This window comes from Lepidochelys olivacea, assembly GCF_965140295.1.
Source record: "Lepidochelys olivacea isolate rLepOli2 genome assembly, chromosome: 7".
NCBI lineage: Eukaryota > Metazoa > Chordata > Testudines > Cheloniidae > Lepidochelys > Lepidochelys olivacea.
Window position 1 is genome coordinate 59,654,885 of NC_140417.1, and position 25,914 is coordinate 59,680,798.

At 39.7% G+C, this 25,914-nt stretch overlaps 1 protein-coding gene across 3 annotated transcripts in view; it reads right to left on the reverse strand.

Moving 5' to 3' along the window:
• Positions 1-25,914, reverse strand: part of ERCC6 (ERCC excision repair 6, chromatin remodeling factor) — an 80,807-nt gene that overhangs the window by 30,932 nt on the left and 23,961 nt on the right. For all 3 annotated transcript variants that reach the window (XM_084634342.1, XM_084634344.1, XM_084634343.1), the window contains 3 exons: positions 20,930-21,058; positions 14,838-14,996; positions 5,273-5,408 (listed from right to left, as the gene is read on the reverse strand). In XM_084634342.1, coding sequence (XP_084490468.1) covers positions 5,273-5,408; positions 14,838-14,996; positions 20,930-21,058 — 424 coding nt within the window. The remainder of the gene's footprint in view (positions 1-5,272; positions 5,409-14,837; positions 14,997-20,929; positions 21,059-25,914) is intronic.

Below are 25,914 nucleotides of genomic sequence, written 5' to 3' on the forward strand. Positions count from 1 at the left end.
TGAGGAAATGTTGAAGAAACTGGGCTTGTTTAGCCTTTGAGAAAAGAAGACTGAGAAGAGACCTGATAACAGTCTCCAAATATGTTAAGGGCTGTTATAAAGAGGATGGTGATCAATTGTTCTCAGTGTCCTCTAAAGGAAACAAAAAGTAACAGGCTTAAATCTGCAGCAAGAAAGATTTAGATTAGATATTGGGAAAAACTCTTTAACAGCAAGGGTAGTTAAACACTGGAAAAGGCTTCCAAAGGAGGTTTTGGAATCCCCCATCATTGGAGGTTTTTAAGAATAGGCTGGACAAACATCTTTTAGGGATGGTCTAGGTTTACGTGGTTCTGCCTCAGCGCAGGGGGCTGGACTTGATGACCTCTTGAGGGCCCTTCTAGCTCTTCATTTCTATGGTTCTACAGGGCTGTAAAGTATCATAAGAGCCTGAGCTGACAAGAGACAGAGTTAATGAGACCAGTATTTTATGTTATTCTCTCCTATACAAAGGCCTTATTGTACACCATAAGTGGAACATTATTTATGACATTCAATACGGGGCTTATTTCTTCAGACTTTTTCATCCTGAAAAATTTCAAAGCACTCTACACATCCAGGAATCACTTCACTGATCATTGAAATGAAGCTCTTTCTAGGATGAGATACCATAGCACACAACATTCCATAGCAGGCTAGGGCAGGAATACTATATCTAGTTCAAACTGCAGGTTGAATTCAGCAAGGAGGATGTAACTATCCAAATTTGACTTTTACTTGGACTCCAGGGTTATCACCCTTTATCGTCACAAAACGACCATAGTATCGTCAATGATTGTAAATGGGAAGACCTCAGTTTTATATTTCAGCCAAATGGTCTCAGAGTTTCTGCTGGGGCTGGAGCAGAGTTAAGGTGGCGTGGGTGACCGTAACTGTACATCACGTTGCTTTCAAGTGTTTAGCTTTTCTGAATGTTAACAGTAACGGATGATTTCTTTTCTTTTCAGCAAAACAATCGTGTTCTTTTGATTAAAAAACAATTTAATTCTCAACTTTCTTGCAAGACAAAGTCACTGATATATATTTTGAAATCTTAAATCCAGTTTAGTTTCTTTTTCCCCTGAAAATTGAAAGTGGCTGGTAATGTTGCTGAAAGCCCATTTAGGCTCATGGTAACTAAAAGTAAGGAAAAGTGGTCCTAATAATCCAAAAACACTTTAGGATTGTGCCATTAATAGCTATTTGAAAAGCACCCCAATAGTGCAAAAGGTAATGCACCTCAGGCATGGACCAATAATCTATTAATGCACACCATAATGTGGCTTATAGCTGTCATGCAGCGCAATCATAGTTCTGGTGAGAAAGACAAGCAAATTTGGTTAGGCACCAGGAGAGATGCCTAACCATTCTGCCGACTTCGAGGCGGGTAATTGGCACTACAAAAAGGTTTCAGTCATTTTATATCCAGTCTCCATTAGACAATCTCCCTATAGGTTTATGCAATTCAGAACCTTTGACATTTTTATACCTAAGAAAGCAATAAGACCAGAAGATGGACAGTAGTTAAAAGCAGCACATGGAGCACCGCCTGGCACAGAAGTCACATCAGAGTAGTACTGAGGTTCAGCAATTATGACAGAGATGTTGAGAATAAAACTAAGGGACAAGTATATTTAAAAAAACCTCAGGTCACAGAAAGCCAAAAAGTCTGCTATTTTCTTGAGTGAAACAGGGAACAGTTTGACATTTCACAATTCTCAGAGACTGGAGAGCTTCCACATCTACTCATTGGAACTGGTGGCTCCAGTGTCACTGGACTAAATAAACCTTAACACATTGCCCAGTACTAGTTCACAGGAAAACAGTCATGGTTACATTTCGATAATGTGCAAAGTGCAACTTGGGGGGAGGGAGGGGAGAGGGGGAATCATAGCTTCAGAGGCACAGTATACCTAGATGTAAAGTGAATACAATTTTTGGGAGGGTTAATGTTTGTAAAACGCTTGGAGATCCCAGGATGCCAGGTAGTACAAGAATAATAGTACGGTGGACCTAGGTATTTTCTCAACTTCTAGTTAAAGAATTCAAGGTTCATTTGAAGATTTATAAAACTCTTGTCCTGTTGCCTCTTCAGTATACTATGCAGTTACTACCATGTCCAAAGGGCCAAGTCAATTCCTACTCAATTTTTTTTTGCCATATAGCTAAATTTTATTCATCAACTGTAGGAGCTAAATACTCTTGGCTTCTTGGGAGTCATTTGCCCCTCTCATGCATCCCAGAGCTCCTCTTACAAGACTACTGTTGTGTGTGTTCTTCTGGCCAACGGCAGCTGTCTGCAGCTTCCCCTGGAACTTGTTAACACTTTTCCTGTAACCTCTGGTTAATTCAGAGGAGCCATGAATCACTCTGCAGGCCTAGCCACCACTTCCCGCAGCTCCCATTGGCCGTGAACGGTGAACCATGGCCACTGGGAGCTGCGGGCAGCTGTGCAAAAGTAAGCAAATGGTCTGGCGACCCACCAGTGAATTACCCTGACGAGCTGTGTGCGGCCCATGACCTGCAGGTTGTCCACCACTGCTCCCTCCCAATCAGGGGCAGAGTATGCTACCACTGCAGGGCTCCCAGATCCTGTTTGCCTGAAAAGCAAAAGTATCAAGCTCAAAACTCATGTGTCACATAGTAACACATTATGATATACTGCTATATTAATAAGCCAGTCCTAGAACTGTCAATTAAGAACCAAACACATCTAGGTTGTACTGAGAGAACAGGTGGATTCTGATTTTACTTTTTATCACTTTAATTTCATCTTGAGAGAAAAGCAGTTTTGCTTACTTAATCACAATTTTCATATTTATTTACTGAACTCAGTATTGGCAGCACAAAGGGGCAGCACGATCCCTGAATCAAAATACTATACAATCTGAAAAGATGAACAGCAAACTACATGTAGGTCACAGGTTTCAGAGTAATAGCCGTGTTAGTCTGTATTCGCAAAAAGAAAAGAAGTACTTGTGGCATCTTAGAGACTAACCAATTTATTTGAGCATAAGCTTTCGTGAGCTACAGCTCACTTCATTGGATTTTACGAAGGGATTTAATTTAATCAGACACACAAACTGATCCTTTTTTGGCTATGGAGTAAGTAAGAAAAATTATGGCATATAGCCATGAGAAATGTATATGAGTTTTAGACCATGCGGATTTTCCTTGGCACCCTGGAGTAAGACATTCTCTTTCAGGGCTCCAAGGTGTTGAGTGCCATTATTGTTTTTGATGTGCAGAGCCCACAGCCTATCCTGCTGATCATTATTGTGTTTACTTGTAATTCCCCCCACCCCAGTCTGTCTGTATCCATCTGTTGTTTCTTGTCTTATACTTAAGACTGTAAGTTGCTTGAAGCAGGGAGCACCTTTTTGTTTTCTGTTTGTATAGCACCTACCACAATGGGGTGCTGGTCCATAAGTAAGGTTCCAGGTGCTATGCTAACACACACAATATTTGAAGAGACATTAGCAGAGGATATTTGATTATTCAGATGGTGGGACAGAGCGGGGAGCCCTGAAGTCTTCAGTGTACCTCTCCCCCTGCTTGTGAAAATTCTGTGTAAGTTAGACAGGTTCATTAATTAACAAAAACAGTAAAATAAGTATGTACGATTTAATTTAGAAAAACATGCAAGATATTATTGTGGTCAGTAGACTTTTAGGGCTTGAATGAAGACACACCGAGTTAATTAAGCAACAGGAAGCTACTAGCACATTTCTCAGTGTGCTGTTCACTTTTTGCTGTGTACTGTAACTATATCGATTATTTCATAATATACTTAATCAAATGCAATTAAGAGCCATATCATTGTAATAATATTACAATTCAGTAAATATTTAAAGAGAAATTTAAAAATGGTCTACTGAATTCTGAAAACTCATTTAAGCACCTGAAACTGAAGCCGAAAACAAATCTAAATTTTCCTCTCATTTTCTTTCTGACAAATACCAAATATTGAAACTTCATGTGAAATGGATTTAATCAGTTTGAGAAATGGAATAAAACTTTATAAAATTAAAGGCTACTCCAGAAGTGAAAGAGTAGCAGAGACATTGTCTGAGAAAAAAGATACACTGTCACTGCTCCAAGGAAGTGGGACTCATTGATTTAAACTGAGATAATGACCAAATAAATAAAAATAAGTGGAAGTGTGTCTGTGTGTGTGTAGCTGGAATGAATTAAAGACTGGATCAAGGCTCTTCTGATGCAAGATAGCACGATGGAAGAATTCACCAGTACCACTAGTCTGTACATAAATAGCTTCTTAGATACACTGATCAGCTGCAGAAAAGAAGGCTAATAATTTCATACACTGTTTCCTAATTATATACAAGACAAAGGAAACAATTACACCATGGCCTTGCACAGTAGTGAGCACTTACTTGAGAGCACCTTACCTCTATGGAAATGTACAGAAAAAAGAGTTACTTAAATGATCAAGACTACACTTAACTGAGAGGGAGCTGAAGATACTCAGCACCTTTCTGGATTGAGTCTTCAGACTCAAAAATTTGAAGAGGAGGAATTTATTTGAGCTCACCATGTGGACTTGCATTACACTGCAAAAGTACCTAGAAAGGACTGCATTGATTTAGAAGAGAGCAAAAGGAAAATGTGGACTCCTGGAAATTAAACTAAGATGACAAAAGTTTAGGTTAAAATGCAAGGACAACTCTCTCCCTCCATCAGAGCATGAGCCGTGTTTGGAATTTTTTGCCTCTGGAGGTAGAAGAATCCAATGTGACAAGATTCAAGAAAGACGTGTTGAATATTACATGGACATCACCAACACAATAGGGTGTAAACAGGGTTAGATGACATGGTATGGGAATTTTTGCTCACATGCACATGGTTAAACTAATCCTCAGACATGGGGGTCAAGAAGGATTCCCTTCCCCCAGGGCACATTGGAAGGGGTCTGGGATGGTTTTTAGTATGTTAGAATATTGTCAGCTATGGCATGGTGAACAATAAATTCCATGCGAGAGCAGCAGAATAGCACTACTTACTATGGCAGCATGCATTAATGTTGAGACCAATACACACTTCTTGGTTACAATACTGTTTAGTCATCACTTTTTTTCGCTGGGTTTCCCAGAGAATCTATGCACATCACTGAGAATATTTTAAAGGATAAAACAATTAAAAAACCCTGAAAAGTCAAGCATACACACAAATCTTCAGGAATAATGGATATACAACCCTATGTACTGAGATAACACACACACTTTTCAAATGTTACCTTTTTGTTGGTGTAAGAGCCAGTTTCATGTAGAACTGCAACTCTAAAGGGAGGCCACCAACTATGGAATTCTTTCACCCACTGATGCATCACTGTGGCTGGACACACAATCACTGTTGGGCCCAAACCTTTAAACCTAAAATAAAACATTCAGGAAGAAAACATTAATGTGAAATAAATACGCTATATTAAATGACCCATTAAAATAACCAACAGACACTCAATAGTTCAAGCAGAATACGCGAGCTAAGGACATTGATTGGCTTTCTTTTTTTAAAGCATCTGATGAAAGGGGTAAAGGGTACAGCTACAACAGTTGAACAGTTAATGGATGCATTTATCAATATAAATACAGAAATAGAAAAGCTCCAAACAAAATAGTAAAAGGGCACTGTGGTAACGCAAATCAGATTTAGGATGCACAAAGTCTCTTTAAAAGAACCGAAAATATCAACTGCCAACAGCTTTGTTACTTGCATGCTGGCTAAAAACAAATGGGGGCTTACATTCTCTCAAGTATCTTATTATACATAATGTGGGTGAGGTAAGGTCTTTTATTGCACCAATTTCTGTTAGTGAAAGAGACAACCTTTCAAGCTCCAGGGAACTCTTCTTCAGGTCTGGGAAGGTAAACAGTGTCACTGCTAAATACAAGGTGGAACAGATAAGGAGTTAACACATGTTGCAAGACACCATTCAAGACGAAGTGGTCAGTCATAGGGCAAAGGAGGGTTAGAGGGTTACAGATTGGTGTAATGAGACATAAAAAGTATCTCTATTGCATACATGATTTTTAGTGTCTAGCACAGTTATGAATTTAAGCTCCCAGGCTCGTCTTTTAAGGTGTTATGCAGGTTTCCTTTCAGAAAAAGGACTGAGAGGTCAGATATGAAAGTGATCTTTTTGTGAAAAAAGTGTTTGCCCACATCATTATACACTAACATTTTGCATTACGTTGGTAATACAGAATATACAGCTTTAAAACCAAAAATACCCAGCGTTCTGACTATTTTTGGGCTCTGTCTTGTATCCTTTTTATTAAAGACACACAATTAGAGCACATTTCATATTCAAGCTCTTTATAAGCAACTACTTCAACACCCTATGAGGCAATATCAAACACCATTTTTAGAAGTGGGGATACTGAGGCAGACAGGCAAAACAATCTGCTGAAATCTACAGAGGAAGTCAGTGTCAGAGCTGGGATTAAAACTTCCCTGGCTCTCAATTCTTTTGTTCACATCTAACCCCCTTCTCTCTCTCTCTCTATCTCTCTCTGAGGAAGAGCATACTGTTAGGAACAAACTCCAAGAAGCTATAGTTGAATTCATAGCTATCCTGCTCTTCAGAAGGAAAATACTTTCTCTCTCTCTCTCTCTTTTTTTTTTAAATGAGACACACACAACAGGGTTAGTCCAGGTAGAAACACTGATAGACTATCACAGAGAAGATACAACAGCAGGAAAAATCTCAACACAAAATGATGCTGTTTTACTGTTCAAATATTCTCTACCTTGAAACATCAACATGAATAAATAAGTCATCTTTACCACAATCACATACATCTGTGTTTTCAATCTTGCAAAACTGGTGGAAAATCATGTGCATTTCAAGAGGTATTATCTGTGAGAGACTAAAGACAAGTCACTAAACACCTCTAGATTACTGGTAAGTGGCCAGGAAGGAAACAAACTAGAACAGCCACAAACAAAAGATAACAGCATTTCAGAGACTGGGGACATTTTATGAAGGATTCCGGTTATTTAACGTATCGGTTTCCAGAATGACAAGAGATCCTCCCCATTGTAAAGATGGGGAATGGCAGCACAGAGAGATTAAATTACTTGCCCAAGGTCACACAGGAAGTTTGTAGCAGAGTTGAGACTTGAACCCAGGCCTCCCACATCTTAATCTACTGCTCTAACCACTGGACCATCCTTCTTCAGACTGTAAACTCTTCAGGCAGGGACCATGGCTTTTTCTTTTTCTTTTTTTTTTGCTTAAATCTGAAAAGCTCCATGCCAAGTTAACAAAGCGACAGGCTATTCAAATGTTTACTCATAAACAGCAGAACAACACAGGCTCCTCATTATAAACAACCAGTCTCAACTAGTTTAGAATAATCCCTAATTAGTATAATTCTCTGACATTTCTATCACTCTCGTAATCCCTGTCGGATACTGCTAATCCTTTGTCCCCTGTACACTTCAGCAGTTTCTTTAAAACCACATGGGGTAAGCGTTTAGCCAGCCAGCGTGGACAGGCCCAAATAGCATGTTTGACAACTGAAACAGAAAGCTCGACTTGAGCAGCTGAAGTAGTATTTAAAATGGATTCAGAAAACAAGGTACAGCACTTGGGTAGCATTGGCATAAATCCTCTCTGCCAGTGCTACACACTCAAAACTCCAAACCAAAAATCTCCCCAGCGGTGTAAAGTTTGCCACTTTTGGTTTGCAGGGGGTTTGATCAGTTTTGTAATCTGTTCCACTTCACAGGTGTTTGTGACCCACCCACCCTTCCCTGGAAGTTCATTTCAAAGTAACACACTGGTGGAAAAGCTTCTGATCAAAAACATGTAAAACAATGAGTTGAAACTGTGAATCCCTCCCTAGAACTCAGGGGTTCATTTAAAAAAAAAAAAAATCAGTTCAGGTTTGTTCACTGGGTTCACAAACCTGGGCAAAGTTTGGAGGTCTGATATAACCCAAACCCAAGCAAGTTTCACCCAATTTCAAGAGCGTTTAAACACAGTTTAAAAACAAAAAGAGCTAAAACTATGGAAACAAACTGAATCAGAACTCACAAAGAGCTTCCAATGAAGAGAGAGGGAGAGAAGCGCAACCTGGCTCGTTCTTTGGCGCTCAAAAGGCCAACATCAAGAGATACGATGTTTTTGTGGGCACTTTCATTCACAATTGATTTAGTTCTTGGGTTAACATACCACAAATTCATAGATATTAAGGTCAGAAGGGACCATTATGATCATCTAGTTCGACCTCCTGCACAACGCAGGCCACAGAATCTCACCCACCCACTCCTGCGAAAAACCTCTCACCTATGTCTGAGCTATTGAAGTCCTCAAATCGTGGTTTAAAGACTTCAAGGAGCAAGTGACCCGTGCCCCATGCTACAGAGGAAGGCGAAAAACCTCCAGGGCCTTTTCCAATCTGCCCTGGAGGAAAATTCCTTCCCAACACCAAATATGGCGATCAGCTAAACCCTGAGCATATGGGCAAGATTCACTAGCCAGATACCCAGGAAAGAATTTTCTGTAGTAACTCAGATCCCACCCCATCTAGCATCCCAACACAGGCCATTGGACCTATTTACTGTGAATAGTTAAAGATCAATTAAGTGCCAAAAGCACGTTATCCCATCATACCATCTCCTCCATAAACTTCTTTTATTGAAGCCTTTTCCCCATAATACGATATTAATGAGAGATCTGAGCAATAATCCAATATACCATACTCTTTCATTATGGATCACAGGATATGAATATTGATGGTTAACTGATTTGAGTCTGCTGCTTATTATTAGCACTGGCTGCAGCACTCAAAGGATTCCTACTGAAGACAGGCAGGTTTTCATGTCTAGCCCCAAATTTCAGGGCTGGCTTTTTGTTTCCCTAGGCTCAATGTGGCATTCTGTTTTGTAAACTTCTAACAGAAATTAGACTGCTCATCAATGATCTAATGAAATCCTACCATCTTCTGATTTGTTCAACTGCAACATAAAAAGCGAGACTTGTAATACAAGCCAAAGTAGTTATCAGATACCTAGTTAATATAAAACTACTGAAAATCTTCAGTGCTGTTAGGACACTACAGACAGTATTGAGAAGGAACTTTGCCTTTAAATATTCATATTCAGTGGATTATCACTCTCAAAATTACCACAGCAGCTAGTTTCTCATGCTTGGTTTCAATTGAGATGAATTGTTTCGGAGGTTTAGAGAAAATCCATTCTAGCTACCTGAGGAGGTCAGAGAGAAAAAAAGGAAAAATATTGACCTGTAAATCTCAGAGGGTTTTAATTATAATAGATTTCTAACTCTTGAATCCACCTCCCAGTGAATTACCAGACTTGCAAAGTTACTCATTTTCTTCAGACTGGTAGCCATGTTAGTCTGTATCACCAAAACCAACAAGGAGTCCTTGTGGCACCTTAGAGACAAAAAAATTTATTTGGGCATAAGCCCACGAAAACTTATGCCCAAATACATTTGTTAATTTCTAAGGTGCTACAAGGACTCCTCGTTGTTTACACTTTCTTCACTGGCAGGCAGTGGGTTATCCAGCTGAAAGGGTACAGCAGGCCCTCCTGCCTCTAAGGTTGTCTAGACTTTGAGCTGGAGGTGTAATTCCCATGTCAAGGGAATACAATAGTGTAACCATGGCACTGTAAACCGCTATGCTTCTTGAGTAAATACCTGTCTAACACATACTTGGATGGCCAACCCCTCCTGACACCAGAGCTACACTCTATTTTTAACACACTAGCTCAATCAAAACTAGTGAGAATATGTATTCTCGAGCTGGGAATTACATCTCCTCAAACTGTAGAGACAGCCTCAGAGAGAAAGTGAAATGCATCAAAATGATATTCAAGACCCATGTGATTAATATAATTATGCCTTAGCAGGCCTGCCGAGGAAAAGCAACAAAAAATGCAGCCAGCCAACTAGCTGACCATTTGGACATGCTTCTCTTGGAGACAGTTTGACTTAATGCATCTGACTGAAGTGAGAGAAAAATCTGGAGGATGTTCTAAGGACCTCAGTACACTCCAGATGAAGGACAAGGGTCCTTTTAACAAAGCGTTTGTGAAGTTTTGCCAAAATCTGCACAGAAAACAGAGCAGGAATGTATCTACCTGCAGCAAATGAAACAGCAGCCAAATATACTCTGATGGATAGGATCTGTAACCAAGAGTGAGAAGGGCAAAGAAGGTTGGTAAACAGTTGTTTGGGAGATAAATAAAATGATCCACAACTAGGTCTTTTCACTGCAGTTCACAAACCTTTTCCAGTTGAAATTATATGTCAAAAGATGCCTTCTGGGAAGCTAGAATCACTTGGACACCTGCTCAGAAACAGCAACCTCTTCAATGTCTACCCTAGCAGGAGCCATGCTTATAATATTCCAGGGTATTATGCAGAGAAGGAACATGTTTGTCTGCTCATGCATGCCGAGGTCCTCATTTTGATGCGATCAGCAACTGCCAAGTAAGAACTAATTCTGTGTCAGTCAATCACTACTAGGCCAGAAGAAGTAGGGAGGCAGAGGGACGGTATGGCTTATGCGACGGTCCAAGTACACAGACAAAGGAAGACATTTATGGCCACTATGGTATGAGTCTCTGACTCTGATTTCTTATGTAGTAAATTAGCAGATGTGCCAAAGATACTTTCCCAGCCTTTTATCCAGGACCACTCATGATGGTGTATTAGGGTAAGCTCAGTCTGTCTGCAAAATAGTTTTGCCCATCCTTATCAAATAAGTGACATGACATGCAGAAGTATCTTTTAGGGACAGTTTCCAATTCCACCCTGCAGGGCTTTCCAACAAAGGAAGTGAGACGCCCTTCTCCCCTATCGTATTCTCATCAGCGTTCAGTCAATCTGGATCAGATGCACCTCTTGAGATACTAAGGGGTAAAATCCTGGTCCCATTGATGTCAATGGCAAAACTCCCACTGATTTCAATGGGGCCAAGATTTCACTGTAGATCTTCAAAACCCCAAACATCACAAACAGCACAAAATGCTACACTCATCTCCAGGCCATTTATATGAAGTGTGGATTCCTGAAGAGACTTATGCCAGCATTGTCAACCCTTGGTGTCTATAGTTAGGCTCCTGAATCTTTACTTTGTGGAAGCTGGGGTTGCTCTGTACTTCTGAAAATGAGGCAACTTCTATTTAGGGCATAACCTAAGACACCCAATTTGGAAAATTTGGCTTCTAGTGCCCTCATTGCAATGTCCCTCTCTGTGGACTTCCCATCCCATGACTGGAATCAGATATCTGAAAGTACTTTCTACATTGTAAATGCTCTATAGACTTCCCCCAAATAGTGCATCTCAGAGGGAGCCTGTCACCTGGATATGGTGAATCTGTCTTGCTTGTTGCCATGGGGCCTCAAGGGTTTATAGAGGCGACTCATGTAGGGGCCACATTTACCAGGAACATTGGTCCAGCCATTACTGTCTTTATTGAAACCTGATCTCTCTGTCAAATCCGTCATGCCAAGTACATACTTCATACTTACAGGACAGGGGACTCTATTCTGGGCCACAGCAACTCTGAAAAAGATTTGTGGGTGATGATGGATAATCAGCTGAACATGAGCTTCCAGTGCAATGCTGTGGCCAGATGGGCTAATAAAATCCTTGGATGAATAGTGGAATCCTGAGGAGTAGAGAGGGTATTTTACCTCTACATTTGACACTGGTGTGACCACTGCTGGTATACTGTCTCCAGTTCTGGTGTCCACAATTCAAGAAGGATGCTGATAAATTGGAGAGGGTTCAGAGAAAAGCCACAAGAATGATTTAAATATTAGAAAACACACCTGATAGTGACAAACTCAAGGAGTTCTAACTATGTAGCTTAACAAAGAGAAAGTTAAGGGTTGACTTGATCATTGTCTATAAGTACCTACCATGGGGAACAAAATTTGATAATGGGCTCTTCAATTGACCAGAGAACAGTATAACACCATTCAATGGCTGACAGTTGAAGCCAGACACATTCAGACTGGAAATTAAATGCAAATTTTTAAACAGTGAGACTAATTAACCATTGGTACAATTTATCAAGCGTCATGGTGGATTCGCCATCATTAGCAATTTTAAAAATCAAGACTGGATGTTTCTCTATAGATCTGCTCTAGGAATTATTTTGGGGATGTTCTATTGCCTGTGTTACAGAGGAGGTCAGACTAGATCATCACAGTGATCCCTCCTGGCCTTGGAATCGATTACTCTAACAAGGGGGAAGGAAAACTTGCTTATGTTTCCCAGATCTAACCTTCACCTTGTCCTCATTCAAAGTTCTCCTCAAAACTCATTTTTGCAAAGCCTATCAACTCCAGTTCCCGCAATGAAATGAAACAGACGTAATTACCTTTTTAATAAAAGGACATCACTAACAAGTAACCCATACTGTCATGGCACCTTTTATATCTTGCTCTTCTTGAGAAAGGCAGTATCTCCCCCCGACTTCTGTCACCATCCCCACACTCTCTATAGCTTCAGCCAACTAATAATGTCAACTAAGCTTCAGTGTGTACTTTGTCTTTTTATTTTCCTGTGACACACTATGCTCACTAATGACTGCAATATGAAATAAGAAGAAAGTAGGACAAGCAAGGCTGCTACTTGACTACACTCGTACTCCCCGAGTTGTTAACCCTACTGCAGCTGAACTACTATTAACAACTGTTTAAAACATTTTGAAAAATTACTGTGGGCTACAAAGTTTAAGTAATTACTCAAGGAGAGACCGTGAGTAAGTGGCATGGCTGGGATTAGAATTTGAGGCACATGGTTGTGTGTGTAGCAGGGTGTTTCCTGACGCCTAGTAGCATGCTTTGCTAGTAAACCCATGCAGATATTTCAGTAATTATGCTACTACGGTATTTTCAGATCTACCACTGCCGCCAACTACCAAGGCCAAAGAGAAAATTCTGGTCAGATCATGTCTACAACATCTGAAATGTGATAGCACCTTGAGCACTCCAAGTATTAGCTGAAGATATCAGTATTTCCTGCTCAGCAAAAGCAAACCGTCTTCAAAAAGAAATTGGGGCATGAACTAGACAGCACTAAAGACAATTAGGTAAACATACTTTTGTTGATATGATATTAGAAAATTGCCACCTGTACTGAAACAGAAGCACTCCTATCTCAACAGAATTTAACATGTTCACTGATGTTGTCTGGAAGGGCACAGGAAAATAAACTACAGGGCTCTGCCAATTGTATAACCTGATGGCAAAGTTCCTCTCTCTGGGGCAGGTCTCTCTCAATCTCTCCTCTTGAAGCTATTCAACTCTGTATAAAATACTTGAGTAGCCACTAGGGGGTGGGGGCAAAGAGGAAGGGAGGGGAGAGAGAGAAAAAATGACTATAGCCTGGTGGTTAGAATGCTCACCTAGTAGAACAGCTTCAATGGGAGAGACTGAGAAGATGTCTGCCCAGATTACTCTACAGCCCAGAGATTAGGGTACTCTGCTGTGAGGTAGGAGACTCAAGCTCAAATCCTTGTTCCACATCAGGCAGATGGGGAATTTGAACCAGAGTCTCCCATATCTCAAGTGAGTGCTCTAAACACTGGGCTAAAAGTTATAAAGAAAGGCACGGACACCACCATCATCTCCTCCTCCCGCTTTGTGAATCTAGACTTTTTAAAAGGCCAGAAACAAAGTGGTTCAGGTCAAATGACATGCTTCGTTTAACTTAAAATTGACTTTTGATTCTCTGAAATTTACCACAATTTTTGGCTTTAGTTCTGGTTGTAGTGAATTTTTTGGAAATCCCAGTGAACCAAAAAAATCAGTTATTTTCCCACCTCAAGGCTGGGGAAGGAAGCAATGTCCTTTATACTTGTGTCCTCTTCCCAGCTAGTAAAGCTACTTGGGGGTAAAATCGTTCTAGAAAGATGCTATATTTTGTAAGTCATTTTAACAGCATTTATGTCCGTGCTAAGTATTCATTATGCAAAGATTTAATTCAGTTTGAAAATCGCTTTTCATTACTTATTTTCTACTCTTCGTAAATCTATTTAGTAATTTGAGATCCTAAGTTAGAAGGTGCTATAGAACTACAAAGTATTAGTACTATCATGCATGCACTTGGTATTCCAGGATTTAGAAGAATCTTCTTCTGGTAATCTGTCTCATCCACAGATAAGAATAAATTCCTTCTTTAGGTACTACTCAGCAATACATGGAAGGAGTAATAAGGGGTGTGATATGGAAGTCTGGTCAACCTAAAGAATGGCTTTCAGAAGAAGAAACAGATGTAGATTTATCTGTTCTGGTCTTTAAAAAGATTCTGCAAGGATGTTCCATTACCCACGAGAAGCTCTGACTTTCATCCTGAATATGCTTGTTACTTCCTGTAAAGCATTCACCTGGTGTCTTGCCAGAACAAATATTTTAATGTAAAATTTAATAAATGGAACTAAAGGTATTACATCTAATTTAAAATTCCATATTGTGTAAACTATTGATATTAACGTAATTGAGTTTGTAAACAATCCATTTGTGTAAGCTAACCTTAGACATTGTATTGACCCAAAATATCTAGTGTGGCTCATCTGCAACATGAAGCATCAATGCCTGGAATTCATTAAAAGTGTTACATGTTTAATTTTTCCTGCCCTACAGCTCCATTGTCTCGTAAAAAATTTCCTTTGATGTCCCCCACTAAAAGAATTAAAGGAATAATGTAATTGAAATGTCATTAATAATTCACAGGACCCTCCTCCACCAGCAATACATCTGATGAAATATTAATTGAGCTCCACAGACTGACAGTCTGCAGAGGAGCACTTGCCTGTAATTTGAACCACGAGTCCTGATCTTGCTGTAGCTCAGACCTGCCAAGAAGGCAATTATCTGGATGGTCTTGCCCAATCCCATCTCATCTCCCAGAATTCCTCCTGCCTGCTGGCAGTGCAATTCCCAGAGCCACCTAACACCTGTCTGCTGGTACCTACAACAACAAGGAAAAAACATGGCAAATGTTTGATAATACAGATCATAACAGAAAGTACTCATGAAATAATCATTTGGCAAGGTTCTAACACTAGTTACAGTAACATGCTGCATGTGTGTTTTACATAAGTGCTGTATTTACAAGGTCATGCATTTTTGATGCACTTAGACATTATACGTGACAAATTCATTCTTTATGCAATGCTAAAGCATTTCTAATTAAACTGATAGACATGGTAATTACAGGGTATTTTATTTCATGTATTTTAAAAAATACTCTTAGAAGTAACTTGGGAAGCTGCTCTAACATCCACATTTTTATTATCCTTTCAGAAAGGGGAACTTTAACAGGTAGGGGTCTAGTAAGATACACCATTTAGACTTAATTGGAAGGTTAGGTTTGTAATTGGTGATGCATGGGATTTATGCTTCACTACAAGAGGGGTTAGGTTTGTTAAAGCTTGTTTATTTTATATACAACCAGAAATTCATTTAACAGAATTCAGTCTCTTTAAATAAGGAAAAAGCTGACAGATGTCAAAAATATTTTGGAAGGCAAAGAAACAAAGATCTGTCTCAGAGAGTAGGATGTCACTTGCTGGAGGATTCTCTGCTCCTTGAAGTCTGTAAACTACTATTTGAGGACTTCAATAGCACAGATATAGGTGTGAGGTTTTTTGCAGGAGTGGTGGGTGAAATTCTGTGGCCTGCGTTGTGCAGGAGGTCAGACTAGATGATCATAATGGTCCCTTCTGACCTAAATATCTATGAATCTATGTAGCAATATGTTACTAGAGGATACCAGTGCACTTACAATTCAAAGTGAAAGACTGGAAACAGAATGAACAGTCATGTAGAATACACCCCAATCTAAACACAGATTAACAAAAGAATGTAAAATGAAAAATCAAGAAGGTCGGATTTGGGAGGCCAGATCGAGACTGATTTTAGGACATGCTTTTTTATAATAATATGTAATAGTGCAAGCAGGAATTATACTAATTAAAACAGATGCAATTTAAACTGAAAGGACAAGGTGAAAAAAAATGAAGCAAGATAGACTTAAAAATGTAAGTCATTTAAAGGGAAATACCAAGGCGGTTGAAGCATTTGTGTATCTCCAACATGCATATTGAGTGGAGCAGAGGTTGAGTATAGAGGTGTAGCTACTGACAGAATGGGGACAGTTCATACAGTGTACTCTCTTACACTTTCTTTTGTAATTCGGTTTTCCTTCCTTGAGTGAAGAATATTTAGGAACACTCTGGCCTACTAACACTCATGTCTACAAACTCCTTATAAACGACTACTATGGTTTTACTGATCATTACACACATTTGGGATGTGTTTCTTAACTTAGGTATTTAGATGGAAAGCTAAATGAGATAAGAATGAAAAAAGGGATTTGAGAAGATCAAAGAATCATCTAACACCACAAATGTTATCACTTGAGGGATCACATTATAGCATGATGATGCCCCAAATGTATTACAAAAGGATCCCCCTAAACATAACATTTGTAGCGTGAATGGACCCAACATTTTTCAGGAAGGAAAAAGCTAAAAATGAAGAAAGAAAGGTTTGCAGAATTACAGTATTACTAGTTATAACTGGAGTTAGTGACCTCCCCAAAAGCAATAGCAGAGGTATTATGGTCTGACACCTTAATGAGATAACGACAGCCATTTAAGAGTATTGAAATGCAAACACTACCAAGGAATGTCGATTCAAAGAATCAAATACCTTTGCCCCTTTCACTGATTTTAGATCAGAAGTAGTTCTTAACAGCAGTTTTTAATTAAGACCAATTAGCATAACAGTTGTTTCCCAAGCATACCTGGAATGTTACTCATCATTAACGAGGTAAACTATTAATCTGCATGAAGAAAAGGAGTACTTGTGGCACCTTAGAGACTAACCAATTTATTTGAGCATAAGCTTTCGTGAGCTACAGCTCACTTCATCGGATGCATTCAGTGGAAAATACAGTGGGGAGATTTATATACATAGAGAACATGAAACAATGGGTGTTACCATACACAGTGTAACGAGAGAGATCACTTAAGGTGAGCTATTATCAGCCCGAGAGCCGGAGAGCTGGGGGGAAAAAACCTTTTGTAGTGATGATCAAGGTAGGCCATTTCCAGAAGTTGACAAAAACATCTGAGGAACAGTGGGGGGTGGAGGGGGGGAATAAACATGGGGAAATAGGTTTCAGAGTAACAGCCCTGTTAGTCTGTATTCGCAAAAAGAAAAGGAGTACTAACCAATTCATTTGAGCATAAACTTTCGTGAGCTACAGCTCCGATGAAGTGAGCTGTAGCTCACAAAAGCTTATGCTCAAATAAATTGGTTAGTCTCTAAGGTGCCACAAGTACTCCTTTTCTTCATGGGGAAATAGTTTTACTTTGTGTAATGACCCATCCACTCCTAGTCTTTATTCAACTTTATCCCCCTAAACCAGGAACCTATCCTTGCAACAAAGCCCGTTGCCAACTGTGTCCACATATCTATTCAGGGGACACCATCATAGGGCCTAATCACATCAGCCACACTATCAGAGGCTTGTTCACCTGCACATCTACCAATGTGATATATGCCATCATCTGCCAGCAATGCCCCCCTGCCATGTACATTGGCCAAACTGGACAGTCTCTATGTAAAAGAATGGATACAGATCAGACATCAAGAATTATAACATTCAAAAACCAGTCGGAGAACACTTCAGTCTCTTTGGTCACTCGATTACACACCTAAAAGTGGCAATTCTTCAACAAAAAAACGTCAAAAACAGACTCCAACGAGAGACTGCTGAATTGGAATTAATTTGCAAACTGGATACAATTAACTTAGGCCTGAATAAAGACTGGGAGTGGATGGGTCATTACACAAAGTAAAACTATTTCCCCATGTTTATTTCCCCCCCTTCTGATCCTCACATGTTCTTGTCAACTGCTGGAAATGGCCCACCTTGATTATCACTACGAAAGGTCTCTCCCCCCCCTCTCCCCCAGCGCTCTCCTGCTGGTAATAGCTCACCTTACCTGATCACTCTTGTTACAGTGTGTATGGTAACACCCATTGTTTCATGTTCTCTGTGTATATAGATCTCCCCACTGTATTTTCCACTACATGTATCCGATGAAGTGAGCTGTAGCTCACGAAAGCTAATGCGCAAATAAATTTGTTACTCTCTAAGGTGCCACAGGCACTCCTTTTCTTTTTGCAGTTTTATGGTGGGTCAGCTCTCCAGCCAGGTTACTTCTTAACTTCAGTCTCCTTCCAGGGTAACAAAGTTCAATGAATGGTTGTCCCTTTCTGGGATCTTCAGCCCCATCTCTAGGCCTGTTTAAATTCGAGCCCCTTTCTCGGGCTTTTAGTACAGAGTATTAACCCCTTCTTGGGGCTTAGGCCACTTCCACAGTGGCTAGTGGGGGGACCTAGGCCTGCCCTACTACCCTGGGTCCCAGCCGAGGGACTCTATAGACAGCCGCCACATATTGCTTTCGTTTACTTGGTTGCTGCTGCTATTCCCTGGGCCGCTTGCCACTTGGTCCCATCACTTTCATCCTTTACCGTAGGTTACACTCCTTAGGTTCTATTTGTCTTGTTCCCTGCTTGCACAGGGTCTCTCCAAGCCCTCCTTGCCTGGAGAGTTTTTCCAGCTTATCCCTGCTTGAGCAGGTCCTCCCCCAAGCCTCGTTGGCCAGAGACTTTCTCCATTTCCCAGGACTTCGTCCCACTCCTGGTCCCAGCCAAGAACAGATATGCTCAGGCAGCAGGCCCTGCTGCTCCTTTTAATTGAGCTCGCTGTGCTCTAATTGGCTGCTTCCCTGCAGCCTTTCTAGGCATGCCTTGAGGACCCACCTTCACTGCTCCTTTTCAGGGGCTGCGTGTGGTAGGCCCATAAGGCCTCCAGCAGGGGGCCTCAAATGGCCAGTACACTGCATCACATAGCTTACAATTAAGGCTATGAGTCAGTCACGGATTCTGAGATTTTACGAGACCATCGCAACTTCTTCAAAATTCCACTAATTCAGTGCCGGGCGGCAGGGCTCGGGCTTCAGCCGAAGCCCGAACCCCATCCCCCAGGGCTTCAGCCAGAGCCCCATCACCCATAATATAGCTTCAGAGGGCCCCCTGTGGCATGGGGCCATGGGCAATTGCCCTGCTTGCTACTCCCTAATGCTGGCCATGTGTACATTGCCGTGATTTTGTTTATTGCCTGCATCCTGTCCGAGACTTTTAATAAAAATATCCATGCCAAAATCTTAGCCTTTATTAAAATCAATCCTGCTCACCAGTTTTTGTTTTGTTCTTATACTGGCATTCCTGAAACCTGGTTCCATCACTATATTAAGCAGTAGGAACACAGTTGATCTAACTAAACTTTCTGAAGAGCAGACAGGAATAGACAGTGAGGAAGCATTATATTGCTTAAACAGTTTAGTGAAAAAAAGTTAAAAGATCTGCTATTACTACCAATCGGAATAAATGTGTTTTAGATTCGATTAAACAGTGTCAGAAAGTATCATGTAGAGTTTACGACTGTAGGCTTCCTTAGGTCAATATTCAGCCATCTTTGTACTCAAATTTGGTCAGAACTCAAAGTTTAATGCCTATTGACTGAGAGCCTTCATACATTGGAGACTTGAACATTTAACTTAAAAGTCAGACAAATCATTCAACTCAATTGATCTTTTTAACCACTTAGGAAGTTTTGCCAACTGACTCATGCTTGCAGGGATACCCTTCATTAGTGAGGCTTATATCTCTAAGATTAATTTTTAGCTGCCTGCCTCAGTTGGATCTGGTTTTAGGAGGATTTCTGCATTATCTTTGTATAAACAATTGGAGACGATACATTGGCTGATCAGGGTCTTGTCAAACTGATATTTATTCAATTACTCTTTCAGAGCTCAGATTTCAGAGTAGCAGCCGCTCTTTAATTCTGAGGAACTGTGGGACAAAAGTAGTAATTTCTTTGAGGTTATAAAACTAACTATTCCTGATTAAATGGATACCATGCAATGTCTATTACAAAGCATAGCCATCTATAGATCTAATTACTAGGATTTAAGGTTAATCTTTCCAGAGAGGAGATGGTCTTCCTATTGTGCGGACACCACCAGCCACAGCTACACTCAAATCAATATTGCATGAATGTCAGAGGGAAGTTATGTAATGAGCTGACTCATCAGCTGTCTTATTTGCATTGCCTTTTGTAATTGGCTTATTCAGAAGAGCCCATGCTGAATGATTTGTAAGTGTCCCTCAGCATTTACATTCAACATTATGGTATCAAAGAAACGAAAGATGAAATAATTATTTAAAAATCAGACTGGACAAAATGTTCTAACATACAGAGGGTACTATTAATCCTACAGCAGTTCTACACCCCAAGTAGGGTACAGGACTTCAACCTCAACATGTCTGAGCATTTTTTCTCGTCTAAGTTTAAATAGCAAGGTTTAAATAAAACTAACATAAGTTATAAAACAGTTCTCAAGATGAGACTTGCCCACAGTTTTTGCCAAGTATTTAAACTCTCTCTCTTCCCATCACACAAGTGCACATTTTCCTAATTTTTATGCACCACAACTAAAGCAGCTGCAGCCACTGTATGCTAATCTTCAAGTTAAAAACAATAGTTTCCTTCCACTCCATACCCCAGTTAAACATTAGCATTGCCAAGAACAGAGTGTTCTTTACAATGAAAAGCAGTTCTTAAATCTTTCTTTTACCACTAGATTAGCTGATATATAGATATTCTCAATAGTCACTTAATCATTTATTATCCATCTATTTTTTTAATAGAAGCCACAGGGATTACTCATCTGAGTACAGGATAGGGTACTTGGAAATGACAGCTAATAACTATTTATTTGCATGAACAGTCTATACAATATTTTAAAAGTATATGATACCTACTTAAAAAGCTTTCTGAAGAGAAAACCTGGTACTCTGAAACCCTCATCAAATTCAGCGTCACTTTCATCAGAATCTTCTTCTGCCATTCGACGTTCCTCTTTGTCCTTCAATTGTTGTTTATGCCATCTCCTATAAAGACATTAAGATTCGCCATTCAATTACTGTGGTCACAAAATACAATATGAAATTAAGCTGATCTATGCAGCAAGTGGAAAACCCAAGTTAAATTAGAAAATGGAAAAACTTCTTTAGTGTTTCTGCCCCCAAAAGAAAACACAGCTTTTGTATCGTGTCTTTCATACAAACTATACCACGAAATCTCTGAACAGAATTAAATAAAAATCCATCTAAGAGAATGTTGAGATTACATGGTTAAGCGCACAAAAGTTAGGAAATACCAAAAGTTGCACGTGGACATCTTAATTGTCTCCATGTGTACATGCATTTCACTATTGTCTTCAATGTTACTGACTTGTTTAATTACACTTTTCTATAAACTTTGACTGCATTCTTTCCATATATCTAACGATAACATTTTCAAAAGAGCCTGAGTAATTTAGAAGCCTAAATCTCAGTGAAAGTCAACAGGATTTAAGCACTTAAGATTCATTTTTAAAAGTGACTTGGGCTCTGATGTGCTTTTGAAAGTTTTACGCAAAATATTATTTACATAGCTCCTTTTACCCAGAAAAAGCCCACTTCCCCTTATAAGCTATCCACCCTTTAGCTGTTCAACACTTACAGTTTAAGGCAGAAAATGATCATAGTCATTTGAAATTACAGAGAGATTTCAGATAGGCAGTGTAATTATCCAAGCCGGAACTTGGAGAAGTCACTGGGGTTCTCACTTCTCTTATAAGTGAGAAAAGATCTTTAATACCCAAAGTAGTTAGCATCTTGGGGTTTTGTCTTATTCAAAATATTCACTTCTAATAGCACAGTGTTCCCCAATCTCCAGGCTGGGAGAAACTGATTCAATATTGACTGAGTAGGAAGAGTGCTGAAAAACGAACACCACTTCATGTAGCTTTTAGGCTGTCGTGGAAAGCCTCCCATCCAAGCGCTATCAGATCTAACTACTAAGCTTGCGCATTCAGAGATTTTTCACATGAGGTGGTATAGCTATGGGACAGATGGAAAATGTGCTATCATGCTGCTGCTCTGGAGGCACGACACAAAAGCAGTCATCAATATTTCAGTTAATAAAAGGTTACCCCATACTGTAAGAACCAGATAATGAGATGAGTATTTCCTTATAGCCTTTTGAAAACTGGTTAGCAGGAAAGTCTGTGTCTGCTGAAAATCTGTCCCCCTTTCCCAATGAATCTGCAGTTTTTCCCTTTGAAACATGCAAATACTCTACTGCCCATCTTAAGTATATATCACACAGGAAACTATACACCTCACTGCAAAAACTATTATGGAGGTGGAAGGATAGATTCAAATAACCAAATATGTAGAGCTAAATGACGACTTCAGGGGAGAAGGTGGATACAATAGCAGCCTACAAGTATTTGAGAAATGTAAGCAAACAAGCAGAGAGATGAATTGTTTAGGATGGTCCAAAAGGTTGTAAATAGTAGCAAAAGGATGAAAATGAGCTAAGGAAAATTTAGGCTGAATACTAGGATAAGCTTCTTAACAGTGATAGCTATTATGTTGTGGAACAGTCTCCCCAGTGAAGTGCTGGATGCCTCAGCTCTTGAATCATTTAACTCTAGACTGGAGAAAGCACTGGAGAATATACTCTAGAAAAATTCTACAATGGCACAATAGGGGATGGACAAGATGGGACCCAATAGATCTTTAACTCTCTACTTTCTATGATGTATGAACATTACAGCTGAACAAACAGTGCAATTTCTCCCCGCAACTAACATTTGAGCTCTTAAGGTTTACTAGTGGGAATAGTAACACGTGAATATTTAGTTAGCTCAGGCTCCCTCTGTTGACTAGACAGCTGTAACAGCAGAAAAAAATTATTGCAAAATAATGGATTAACAGGGTTTATTTTCAATTTCATCACAACAGGGTGATGGATTAAAGAGCTATTGATAATCTGAAGAATATTTACACACCTCTTCTGAAATTCATCCTTCCTTTCTTCACTATAATGCTTAATTTTTCTCTTAAGCATCTTATTATTCAGTATTATGCAAAGTGTATTGCATCTCAAGCGTAAGTGTGACAAAGTGGGTGAGGTAATATCTTTTATTGGACCTACTTCTGCTGGTGAGACACACAAGCTTTCAAGCTTCCAAAGAGCTCTTCTTTAGGTCTGGGAAACTTAGGGTTTTGTCTACATGTACAGTGGTGCAGCTGCACCACTGCAGCGCTTTAGTGAAGACGCTGCTATATTAACAGGAGAGCTTCTGTGGTTGGCTTAGTTAATTCACCTCCCAAAGACGGTATCTGTGCCAACAGAAGAAGCTCTCCCATTGACACAGCACTGCCCACACTGACCAGGGTTATGTTGGTATAACTATGTTGCTCAGGGGTAGGGATTTTTCACACCCCCGAGTGATGTAGTAATACCGATACAGGTCTATAGTGTAGACCTGGTCTCAGAGTCTCACAGCTAAATACAAGGTGGAAAAGATTGTTTAGCATAAGTAGTTAACACATATTTCAAGGGACCACTCAAGGTGAAGTGGCGTGTTAACACCCCTCCAGTCATAGGGTGGAAAGCAAGAGGGGGGCAGGTTGCCAGGGGTTATAGATTGTTCTAATAAGCCATAACTCCAGTGTTTCTATTCAGTCCATGATTTTTAGTCTAGCAAAGTTATTAATTTAAGCTCCATGGTTTGTCTTTTGAAAGTGCGGTGCAGGTTTCCTTTGAGGATGAGGACTGAGAAGTCAGCTATAGAGCGATCACTTTGCGAGAAGTGTTCACCTACAGGTGATGTGGTGTTTTTGTCTTATTTTTCTGCAAGAGTTCCTTCAAGAGCCCTAATAGAACCTATGTGGGTGAAACCAGACAATCACTACACTCTCAAATGAACTTTAAAAAGTCTGAATTAAGGAACAAAGACATTGCTCTGTGGTAGTTTTCCAACTAGAAAACTGTTACCATCCCAGGATTCCCTTACAGCCTATCTCTAGGGAACTCAGCAATAAACCTGTAACTTCGACTATGCAGAGCAACACCTTAGATGACTACTGCCATCTATGCATCAATTAATTACCTACAGAGATGGCTGGATTGTGAAACTGACCAGTGCCACATGATGCTGGTCAGTTTCAGGGAGGCCAGTTCCATTAGTAAAGCACTTTGGTTCCACTGTATAGAGGCTATACGCCTGTAAGAACAAAACTTATGAAGAAGAGACAGACATTAAATAAGAAATGAAGAGGTAGATGCAGAAAAAATGAGAATATGGGGGAAATGAATAGCTGAGGTCTTCATACTAACAGAATTTTCTAACAAAAAATTAAGTGGGTTACAAATATTTATAAGCAAGCTCCTAAACTGTCTCATTGGGCCACATTCCATGAAATAAAATCTTTAAACCCCTGATTAGTTTAAAAAGCAAGACACAGAAGAAGTAATTTTTTTTTAAGTAAGTAACATTATTTCCCTGCACTCCTTTAGATAGTCATGCACATATGACAGATGCACTCTGACTCGTTTAGGTATTTTCTACGGCCACTAGCACATGTACTTTCCCTCACCCTGTCTAAAAATGCTGAGGAAATGCTGCATTTCATACACACACAGTGAATATATTCGGGGGTTTTCTGTTCCCTTCTACAGTGATGAGCTACCAGTCACGGTTTATGCAATAACCCCCAAATTAATGGTTAATCGATGGTAAAATTTGATAAATGCTGACAAATCATAGAATGTAGGACTGGAAGGGACCTGTGGGGAGGGAGACATGGGCCAGAAAAAAATATTACCAAGAAAAGTCAAACAGAGAAGGAAACATGGTTATAATCATACTAAATACCTTACACTGCCACAATACTGACTGCAATGTATCATGTAGTTGGCAAACTGGGCAGTAATTTGGATAAGGAAGGACCCAATCTCTGATTTTATCCTTCCAATATGAATCACCACTAAGAAGTAATGAAAGTTTATTCTCCTCTGGGAATAAATATAGCACCCTCGCATGCATATTGGAGAAAGTGATCAAGGAACAGCCATAAGGATACTACATCCAATTGAAGTCACTAAAAGCTGCAGGTGCTCAGTGCTTCCAGTGTTTGGCCATGGAATGTTTGGAAGCCAGACGTCTCAGATTGCACAAACGTATTTTGTAAAAAGAGGCCTGGACTATATTGGTTAAGTCTGCTAACTTTCTAGGTGCCAAATAATTTTATGTCCACAGTCTGAGTTGGTGCATTATGCAGTTTTTTTTAATTTGGGAATGTTTCTCTTTTGCAAACTTTGTATCCGTTATTTTATTCAAGTGTTACACAACAAGAAACTAGTATTAAAAGAATTTGGTGCTAAATCTCCTCCACAGGTCATCGTACCTTTCATTAGTACCAAGTTTACATGAAATGGCTGCAATTCGTGACTCTCTCCAATATTATCAACATTTTCCAAAGCTTGGTATTAGGTTACCATATGTATTAAGAAACCCTGTGAACATAATGCTAAGGCATTGTATTAAGGAACATTTGAGATACAATAGTCCATGATACTTTAAAAGTAAATAATGAAGTTTTGCAGCAACTTGTTTTAGTTGTAATGAAAGGATAGAAATATAAGGTTTGCCACAGAAGTTCAGACAGGCCATACAGTTCAGTATCCTTCCCTCAGCAGTGACAAATATCTGATGGTTTAGTGCAAGCAAGAAGCAGTTCAGCGTACCTAATCAATTGTACAATGTAGTATATGGGGTGGGGAAATTCCTTACTAACCCCAGGTCAGGCCTTACTAGGATAACTGAGCAAAAAAAGAAATACAGATGTTAATGTATCATATAACATGCTGCTTGAAATTCTCAGCAACCTTATTGAGAAATCTCTTCATT